Source organism: Panicum hallii, chromosome 1, assembly GCF_002211085.1.
Source record: "Panicum hallii strain FIL2 chromosome 1, PHallii_v3.1, whole genome shotgun sequence".
Classification (NCBI taxonomy): Eukaryota; Viridiplantae; Streptophyta; class Magnoliopsida; order Poales; family Poaceae; genus Panicum; species Panicum hallii.
Window position 1 is genome coordinate 17,019,959 of NC_038042.1, and position 10,385 is coordinate 17,030,343.

Genomic DNA, 10,385 nt, shown 5'->3' on the forward strand with positions numbered 1-10,385 from the left:
AGCCCATTTTTGACATCCCAATATATCCGGTATTGTTTTCCTAGCCAGCTTTCCCAATTTTGATTTTGATTTCATGTAAAAATATGAAACTGAAAGTGCTTGACGTGTTTCTGTGATCGTTTCCGGTTATTTCCATCCCAGCTAATTCCAAGGGTTACGGATTAGCTGCATGGACTCTAACAAACCCATTATCTATTATCCAATATGTATGCAACATTGAACTGTTAAATATCACTACAGGTGACGAGTGGGAGAAGCATATGCTGAAGAAAAAGTAGGCGTGGGTAGTGAAAGGGAAAGGAAAAGGGAGAGGGAAATCCCATTTCTAAAGGAGAGATGGAGGGTGAAAGAGGGATTGAGAAAAAATAAAGGAAAAAGAGATTTGTAAAATGAAATGTGTTGGAGCAGATTTTTGGCAGCAGATTATTTCTTTTGCAAGGAAAAAGGGTTTTCCATTAACTTAAAAGGCTCAACATCGTCCATAATGCAGCTCCGAGTAACATCCCAAGACAGTACAAACTCTTAAGGACATGAACACCCTAACGCTTCAACAGCATGGGCGACTTTGTTGCATGTTCTAGGAACGAAATCAAAGATTAAGACGAGAAACTCCCCTCAACCAGCTGCTTAAGTTCTTAATTCGCCCCTCCAGCAGGTGCTAGCCGATAGAGTCATCGGCCATAGCTTGCTTCAGAATGAGTGAGTCGGTCTCAAAGATCACCTTGCAAATTCTCTTTTCTGCTGCAGCCTTTGCACCTTCAGAACATGCTATCTCTTCTGCTTGTAGGGCATCTCTCGGACGTTTTAACTTGCCAGCTGCAATATGGATCACAGATCCCTCATCATCCCTGATCACAAACCCCTAGCCTCCTTGACCTGTAATAGCTAAGAAAGAACTATCCGAGTTTATCTTAAGGAAATCCCTCGGAGGTTTGCTCCAGGCCGGATTTGGACCTGCCACCTTAGCCTCCTTCTTCCGGTTCATATTTAGGAATTCTTCCGCGGACTTTTGTTGTATCACGAATGCCAGATCATCAGCATTTCTCATCCCCCCCTCTCTCACTCGATTCCTTTCATTCCACCACTGCCAGAGTAGTACAATGACTTTCATTTGCACCCCACCCTCCATATGCAGAATGTGATTTAGAACAACTATTGATGAAGAGCTATCAGCCAACAACCTCCTTTCTTCCGCCAGCCTCACTTCATCCCATATACGCTGGACATACTTGCATTTAAAGGACAGATGAGCCCCATCCTCTGTAAGAGCAACTCTAAGAGACTAGCTGAATCCATTCGGATCTATAAAAATAGAAAAACACTAGAAAAAAAGCAATCCAACAACCTCTCCTTCTTCCTCTCTTCCCTCGTCTCCTTAGGAACCTGAGATCCGAACATCCTTCCGGAACCAAGCCTGGCGTTCGGCGTCGTCAGGGTGTGGATGATGCGTGGGGGAGCAGCAGCAACCACCCAATAATTCGCTCACGCGCCATCGGCCGCCGGCTTCTTCACCCTCCACTCCATGATCCATCAACAAACAACAGCAACGGAGCAACCCCATCCATCCACCAATGGCTCGGCCTCCACATTCAATCCTGGGGACTAGACGCCCCCGATGGCACGGCCCGTGACGCTAGGGGTCGAGGTTCCGAGCTTCTGGCTTGGCGCCGCTTTCTAGTCAACCGCCGCAACCTTTCTCGGCGGGAAAGGAGAATGGGGACCTTCTCCCATCCACTGACGCTGTGCGGAGGAGGATTCTTCTTCTAATATTCTCGGATGGTCATCGATGTCACAGCGCGGCGCGGCGTCGAGGGGTTCAGAGTCCAGGCGTCACGGCGGCAGCACAGTCGATGTCGATGTCGCGGTGACGGCGTTGCAACGGCGTCAAGGTCTCGAGCGAGCGACAAGGGCGGTGTCGAGGTCTCCAGCAGGCGCGGAGGGGCGGCGTCGAGGCCTCCAGCGGGTGCCGAGGGGAAAAAGCAAACACGATCACCAGGGAAACGATTCTACGTGGAGTTGATTTGAATATGGATAGTTAAGATTTGGAGAGTCTGTTGGTTTACCCCACCGGTTAGGAAGTTTTCTATTTTTTTTTACAGTGCTTCAAAACTTTAAAATTAGTTAGAATTATACTTAGACTCTTGGAGTTGCTCTAGGCCTGCTGCACATCACACACCATGAATCAATTTCCGTTTCACGTATCTCCAAATTTCTTCTGAGCGCTAGGCTATTATGAGCAAACCGCCACAAAAGGATTCAACACTTTTTGCTGGCAGATTATAGGGAAAGAGATCAATCTGCTGGAGTTATTATTCATCTTACCTTCCTAAAGGAAGCTTATGTGACTGCACCACCAACAGAATTCAAATTTTAAACCGCTGACACCCCGACCCCGCAGCACTGCCTCACTGAGACAAGCCATATGCCGCCACCACGAACTCGAATAGCCCCCACCGTCTCGCGCCCAACGGTTATATTCCGAACGCGCACCCACTGGCGCGTGGGCCCTCGAAATCGGCACCCTCCCACTTGCGCTTTCCCATCTCCAAAACATTTGAAAGCAAAGGGGCCCTAAAAAAAATAAGAGAAGAAAATATTGAAAACAAAGCGAAGCATCCCGAACGGCAGCCAGACCCAAACCCACCCCGCCGAGCAAATCCGAGCGAAGCAAATCGTCGAGCAGATGGAGGTCATGGCCGCGGACCCTTCCTCACCAGCGCCTCCGGCGGCCGCGGCTGCGCTCCCCGAGCCCCCGTACCACCACCCTCCTGCTGGTCTCCCCGCGACGCCGCCGCCCAAGCCGGCGGCGTCGGGTGGGGGGCTGAGGACCCCCTCGCCGTCGCCGTCGGTGCAGGTGTCCGGGTACTCGCTGCACGAGTTGTTACTGCTGTCCCCCCCCCGCCGAGCTCGCGCCGGCACCGGTCGAGGATGCGCGGGGTCGCCGGCGGGACGGGCGTGGACGAGAGCCTGGAGATGGTCGTGGCGGGCACGCCGACGCCGCCCAGGCGGAGGCGGCGTGGCGCGGCGGAGCAGTGCGCGGCGCCCGCGCTGGCGTCCCCACGGAACGGGCGTCGGGCGAGGCGGAGGCTCGAGAAGGACGTTGAGGCAGAGGAGGACACCGCCAGGAGGGCCCGCAGAAGGAAGTCCACGAAGGCGGCGCTGGCGCCGAAAGCTGCGGTGAACGAGGAGGATACGAGCTTGGCTCTGGTCCCGGCTTGGCCGGATGCTACCAGCGGTGAGCGAAACGATCTCTCAACCCCTTAGCTTCTCATACAAGATTGTTGCTCTAGGCGAAATCATTGCTCTGAACTTTCGCTTGTGTTTACAGTTCTCCTGCTGTTGATGGTTATAGGGGGTTCTATTTCAAATTTGCTGAGCATTCCACAGTAACTGTTCCTCTTTTGACACACAGGAACTGTCTTCGTGGAGCAATCTGAGTGGGAAGGTCTCTGGGAAAGGATTGTTGACTTGGTGATGTGGAGGAACGTGGCTAAATCGTCGCTATGGTTCGGGTTTGGATCCATGTGCTTCTTCTCATGCTCATTTTCAAAAGAGATCACCTTCAGGCATGTGAAATTTGATACTCCTTTACCTGATATTCTGTATGTTTCATCCCTATAATCTTGTAATGAGCTTTGGGTGATGATTTGCAGCCCAATCTCGGCTCTCTGTCACCTCGGTGTTATGATCTTGGGCTTAGCGTTCTTCAAAGATTCTGTTCCTCAGAGGTATGATTGATCAGTGATTTGATTTTCCTTTTGTCCATATGGATGAGTGGACAGAGAGTTATATTAGTTTGCAATTGGGTAACAGGCCACAGGTGGAGAGGGGGAGAAGCTTCCAGTTGACTGAAGAAGATCTGCTTCGTGCTTCCCGAGCTGTGCTTCCGATTGCAAACTCCATGATATCTACGGCACAAGTGATCTTCTCCGGTGAACCGTCAATGACTCTCAAAGTAAGCCTCACGTTTGGTTCATGATCCCAAGTACTGCAACAGACATCGTTCTCCCTGATTTATTTAAGACTCTGTTTGCTGGAATGTTAGGTACTGCCTGTACTTTTGTTTGGTGCTAAATATGGAAGTTTGGTTACAGTGTGGAGGCTTCTAGCTGCAGGTACAATCGGATGCACAAGGAACAGGCAGCAGCCAGTTTGGCATGACTGACTTGTAATGTAATGTTGTTGTGTTTGATGAGAACTGCAGGATTTTTCACCAGTTTCACAGTCCCAAAGCTATATAGCTGCTATTCAAGTCAAATTCATAAAAGAGGTGCGATTCAGCTGCCCCTGGTGATATTATCTTATTTCTTTGTCTGTAATTATTCTTCGGGGCATAAGGCTGAATTCTACTTGTTGTTGACTTCAGTTGGGATATTGGGAGATCGGGCTCTAGACGCATGGAAGTCTTGCCCGCGCAAGAAACTTGTCGCAGGCACGGCAGTGACAATGTTCTGGAACATGTTTAGTGTAAAGACACGCGTCATGGCAGGTATATATTACTGATATTCCTGGGGCAGCTGAAATAACCTTTTCAGTCAATCTCATTTACTGAAAGGCAGTTTTATTCAAACATAAGGTTTATTTATTAGCTTGTGAAGAAATATTTAACCATACAGTAATTGAGTTGCATCATGGAAACCAAAAATGAAAGTTTCCAACTGCATACTGAACAAGTTTATGCTTAATTCTGGCTAAAATGTGGATTCAAAATGTTGATCGATGAGAGAGTTGAAATTCCAATAATTTGCCCATTTCAAATTGCGGATATGCAGTGCCTTTTAGTGATTGATTGATGTTGATTGTCTCTTTGTATTAATGGTTTATTACAGCAATACAAACACAGTACAAAGTGTAAATAGGGAGGTCATACAAACCATTTTGTTTTCAAGCGGACAGCCCATTATATATTTACATGCACTTTAACATAAAATAGGGAAATCTGCCAAATTATTGATTCCAAAATCTGTGACTGAAATGTTATTGGTGGTTTTACTCTTCAGTAAATAAACACTATGACATAGCACACCAAAGATTATTGAACTAACAGGGTGGAAAGAGGAACACAATGCTAATTTTGTATTTAGGAAACATATGGTACTGAAAGGTCGCACACACACCAATTGTGATGGAAAATGAAGATTGTTTTCCAAGAATTTTTATAAAACAGTGGATACTTTTGTCACGGCCCTGATAAGGGAACTGGCAGAAGTAGGGGAATTGGGGGATTGCGAGGGATAAACGGACGCTGAACCAGACACTTGAGATCAGGCACGCTGGCAGCAACTGCACCCAATCTCAAGGCCTGAAGTTAGATGAGGATCTCTCCTGATAATCTTACTTGATTCCAAATAGATGCACAACCTCTACTTATATAGAACCAACCCTAACCCTAATGACCTAATCCCGCCAGTGATACAGTACCCGCGGTGCTACAGTACCGCGCTGGACTACTATCCCAGCCCAAAGGGCCCAACTAATTGCCCATGACACTTTCCGCTGCATTAGGCCAGCTATGCACTTTTGACACCAAATAGGGCAATCTGCCAAATTATTGATTCCAAAATCTGTGACTAAAATGTTATTGCTGGTTTTACTGTTCAGTAAATAAGGACTATGACATAGCACACCAAAGATTATTGAACTAACAGGGTTTGTAGCAAAAATCTGTTTTTAATTCCTAATCTGAGGTAGTATTTGTCTTTTGTGCAAAGTGCAGGAATAGTTGCAGGCACTGTTTTCTTGCATTTCCCACACTTTGTGGGGAATCACTAAGAGAGCCTTCAAAATTCAATTTGAAGTGTTGAACTAATGCATAGTTTTATTTTTCAGTGGTAATAATTTCACATGTATACTTCTGTCGTGCAGCCTTTGTTTCACTGGTAATACTGCGCTATAATCAGAAGTATCGCAAGGCAGACATCAACCCAAGAGTTGAAAGTCGCCAAGAGGATGAAGGACAGAAAATGGAGCTGGACGAGTAGATTTCCAGCACTGTTACAATCACAGCACATGGCTCATCGAGGGAAGCCAGCAGTGTTCTTTTGACCAGCTGATTTACTACTGTTTCTGTACAATATTCAGTTCCACGTCTAGTGGTTATATTAGCTGCGCTGCTATGTATTTCTGAACGTTGCATCAGAGGAGCTTCTACTATGCCGAAACAATAGGCCCCCTCGTAGAGTGCCTGTTGCTTGCTGATAAATAAAATGGAAAAGCTTGTCATGTGTATTCTCGATTTTGCAGATCCCTCTGTTTAGTCTTCCTGGTTAGCATTTCAATACCTCTGATAATTACGCAATGGGAGTCTGGTTATAGTGGTGTGGAGGCTTCTAGCTGCAGGTACAATCGAGATCGAATGCAAAAGGAATGCGAGTCTAGTTACAGTGTGGCATGCAGCAGCGACCTTGAGATGTGATGCGTGAAGCCTTTGTTTGACTTGGTGTGAGCCTAACTTATTGGACAGGATTGGATCTGCCTTGTCTGTACCTGGTCCAGTTTGTCATCTTTGGCCGGCTGCAGGGTCGTGCGTGGTGTGCGTCGTCCTCCTTGTACCATGGAAAGATGCGACTTGATTCCGTGTCCGTAATCTGTGGATCAACCTGGTCAGCGGCTTCGTGCTTGACCTTGCAGGCACGGCCAATCGGTCAGGTATGCCGACCTGTGCCGCCGTGCTAATACGGGCCAACCCTTGGACTTCGTTCTTCATAGGCGTCTGGCTAACAGAGCACAGGCATATGGTGTACGTCTTATCTATAAACGTAAGGTGCTCCCCGTATCTCATGTTCTACCACAAGAAGCCCACCAACTTATTTTGCACTCACGCCAGTTCAGCAAAATCAAACACCAGGCCAGCTTGCGCGAAACCATAGTGGCATAGTCCAATGGCATCACAAATTGACAGCCACCGCGCCGACGCAGAGGTCGTCAATGGCGACGCCATCTGCAGGAAGAGGGCCGTCGAGCTCCTGGAGGAGCTTGGCCTCCCAAAGGGCCTGCTGCCCCTGGAGGACATCGAGGAGTTCGGCTACAACCGTGGGGATGGGTTCATGTGGCTGGTGCAGAGGAAGAAGAAGGTGGAGCACACTTTCAAGAAGATCAAGCAGACCGTGTCGTACGCCAGCGAGGTCACGGCTTTCGCCGAGAAGGGGAAGCTGAAGAACATCGCCGGCGTCAAGACCAAAGAGCTATTCCTATGGCTCAGCGTGGTGGAGGTCTACGTTCCCGAGTCCTCGCCGGAGAAGGTCACCTTCAAGACGGGCACCGGACTCTCTGATAGCTTTGATGCCACTGCCTTCGCGCTTGGAGAATGATGGCCACATTTGTATCTTTATTTTGGATTACGAACATGTAGCTGTCTTCACTCGATATTGGTTCTGTTCATCATATTTGCTAGCATAAGTTCAGTTAATAAGAAGCTGTAATAATGGAATACTCGCCGACAAGATGCCATGCAGAATTTTATAGGAACTCGCGCTTTATGATTGGAAAAAAAAGATGCAAATGTATTCTTGTCCTCGTTTCCAATTCGAATTGTGAGTTTGCCTCGCTTTTTTAAACTGAAGATTGAGTTTGCCCATGTTCTTTAGCTGTAGGAATACAAGTACGTCCATGTGAATTTGTCCCTACTTTCTAAAAACTTTGCGATTTTACTCCTATTCAATATCAAACATTTTGAGAGAGCATGAGCAAGTCAATAAATAGTAAAAGGATGTACCAAGGCACATGGCATATTAGGCCCACTTGTGATATGGTATTGAGGAGGCCTTGACTTGCCTCCTAGTCACTCAGAGCAGCACAATAAAAAGAAAAGACTGAAATAATAAAAAGACAAAACTGACCTCCCTTCCGCTGATCCACAACCAGGTTCATCCTTCATAGCACTAGGTTATTTCTTTTTATATGAATCACGTTCTGCAACTACAATCTGATTTTTCACTTTTTCTATTTTCCTTGTTCTCTCAATCAGCTCTTTCTATTTCATCTCTCAAATAGTTTCGAGAGACATGGGTAGCAAAGTAATTTTCTTTCCTTTACACATAAGGGCATATTGATTAATTCTATCACGATGCATGGTATCTCTATCATATCGCCATGGTCTACTAATAACAAAGAGCAAGCTTGTATGGATGCCACATCACAATTAGCTTACCACAACTGTTGAACCATTGTATATAGAAGGGCCTAGGATTTCTTTTTTTTCAAACCAAGCTTCTCGATCAACCATGTCCATGCTGTCCAAGTTATTATAGATTCCCCATCAATGATCACCTTGGATGATCAGTTGATGAATAATTTAGTTTGGAATATATTTTGGTGTTGACTTTGTTTCTATCATATTGTTATGGGTCTACCAAATAGCAAAGAGTAAGCTTGTATGGGTACCACATCACAATCAGTATAATCACGATAGGAGTGAAAAGTGTATCCTCACGATACGAGTTAACTTCAGCTACCACACAACACGAACCATTGAATACACTAGGACCCCGGGATTTTTTTTGGTCAAGCCAACCTTCTCAACCCTGTGCAGGCTTGCCAAGCTGTTATAGATTCCCCTATCAATGATTTTTTTTGGTTTGGAATATATTGTGGTGTTGACTTTATATAGCTTGTTTCATTTACACACTAAATGCATGTTGCGCACTGATTCTCAAATAATTATTTGCTACTTCAGCGTCATATTGCTCTTCCTCATCCTCATTATCATGATGGCTACCTACAGGGTCGGTTGCAAGCATGTCATATTCTTCTTCAATATCAATAGCTGCAGTGTACTCACCGTTATCTTTAATTAGAAGAGCTCGCTTGCTAGGACAGTCCCGCGTCATGTGCCCGAAGTCCTTGCAGCGATAGCATTGTGTATCTCATGATCTTCCTATTGAATTGACTAAAGAGAAACTTGCTGGACTCATGCTTGCCTCACGTGCACGTGTAGATGTAGTAGAGGCAATAAACTGTGCACGATTGTTGAAGTACAGTGTGACTGGAGGAGGCTGGGGCAGTCCTTGCTTGCCTTTGATTTGACCAACGAACCCCAAGAGGGCCCTTTGTCCTTTGCCTCTCCTGCACTTCTTTTTCAACTTTACAAGGAAGGTTAAACAAATGATTGATAGAATTATTTTCTTTATAATTAAATATAGCCTAGTTTCCTTTAAGCCCCCCAAAAAATGTAACCATCTTAGCTTCCGTTGTTTCTTGATACCCACAATATAGCGTACCAATTTGCAAATCCTAATGATAGTCTTCTACAATACCTTATTTCAATCATTGTACTTTAATTAATAAATCACGAGAGTAATATGATGGTACAAAATAGGCTCGTATAACTCTCTTCATACCATACCAAGTAGTAGGCACATCTCTACTTGTATATAGTATTCTTGCCACCAAATAGATGCAAAATTAGTAAACACTAGCGGCAGCTCTAAGACATGAATTTTTCACATGTACATATGACTGCATGGGCTATCAGAGCGATTTAAATTTGAATCAATGGTGAGATGAATCATGGGTAGGTAAGAAGTACATGAGCAGCGCCGTCCTGGAGAATTTTGAGGCCCTGTGCAAAATCCTAGTTAAGGCCTAAACTTAAGTGCTAAAATGAAACCATTCATACTATAAGTTTACAGCAACATATAAGATAGAACAGGAATAGTATCTCAAATGCGTTGATAATTTTTACTTGAAAAAGCATCATGTGCCTGCATAATCTTCACTTGAAAAAGCAACATTTTCTAAGTGTTCCTTGAAATTTGAACACTAGATTAACAAAAATAAACGAAAATCATGAAAGAAAAGAAAATGCATGTGATGGCTTGGACGGTTGGACCTGCGAGACGGCAAGAACCAACATGGCCGAACAGGGTAGCAGGGGCACAGGCGGGCGTTGGTGATTGGCGCTGCAGTCCTCTACTTGCTTGCCAGTACACTACAGTACGTTTGGATTTGGGAGCGGACGGAGCTGAACAGCTAGCACTGGAAGAGCAAGGTCGCAAGGTAAGGTGCGTCGCCGGCGCCACAGCGTACACGCCGTCGCGTCTACGCAAGAGCCGATCGGCAGATTGGGAAACGGACCGTCAAGCAACGAATCGAGGATGAAGGGCCGCCTGATGCAGTTTGGGGATGATATTGTAACCTTGTGCCTGTATATACCTGTAATAGTTGGGCTAATTTGGGAATCTGGGGGCCCTTGGCATGTGGGGCCTGTGCAGTCGCACAACTTGCACGTGCCTCGGGACGGATCTGTACATCAGTAGGTGTGAGGTGAATTAAAGGTTGGACGACGAGAAATCAATGGTTGAGATAAGACATGTAGTTTTATTTTTCCCCACCTAGAATAGATTGAAAACTAGCTAACTAACAAGGTATGGGCTAGGAAAGTATTG

At 45.9% G+C, this 10,385-nt stretch overlaps 2 protein-coding genes across 2 annotated transcripts; both read left to right on the forward strand.

Moving 5' to 3' along the window:
- The first annotated feature begins 2,571 nt into the window (after positions 1–2,571).
- LOC112893196 (reticulon-like protein B18) lies at positions 2,572–6,228 on the forward strand. The gene is given in 9 exon segments (XM_025960434.1): positions 2,572–2,893; positions 2,896–3,235; positions 3,413–3,566; positions 3,654–3,728; positions 3,814–3,955; positions 4,046–4,115; positions 4,205–4,270; positions 4,367–4,489; positions 5,866–6,228. Coding segments are annotated over 9 exon segments (1,296 nt in total). The 5' UTR covers positions 2,572–2,683; the 3' UTR covers positions 5,982–6,228.
- A 179-nt stretch (positions 6,229–6,407) lies between these two features.
- Positions 6,408–7,508, forward strand: LOC112893277. Its single transcript, XM_025960550.1, has one exon. It carries the CDS (start codon positions 6,882–6,884, stop codon positions 7,308–7,310), a length of 429 nt encoding a protein of 142 aa, XP_025816335.1. The 5' UTR covers positions 6,408–6,881; the 3' UTR covers positions 7,311–7,508.
- The last annotated feature ends 2,877 nt before the right edge of the window (positions 7,509–10,385 follow it).

Coding starts and splice junctions, on each gene's coding strand:
- LOC112893277 (XM_025960550.1), top strand. CDS start 6,882: ATGGCATCACAAATTGACAGCCACCGCGCCGACGCAGAGGTCGTCAAT.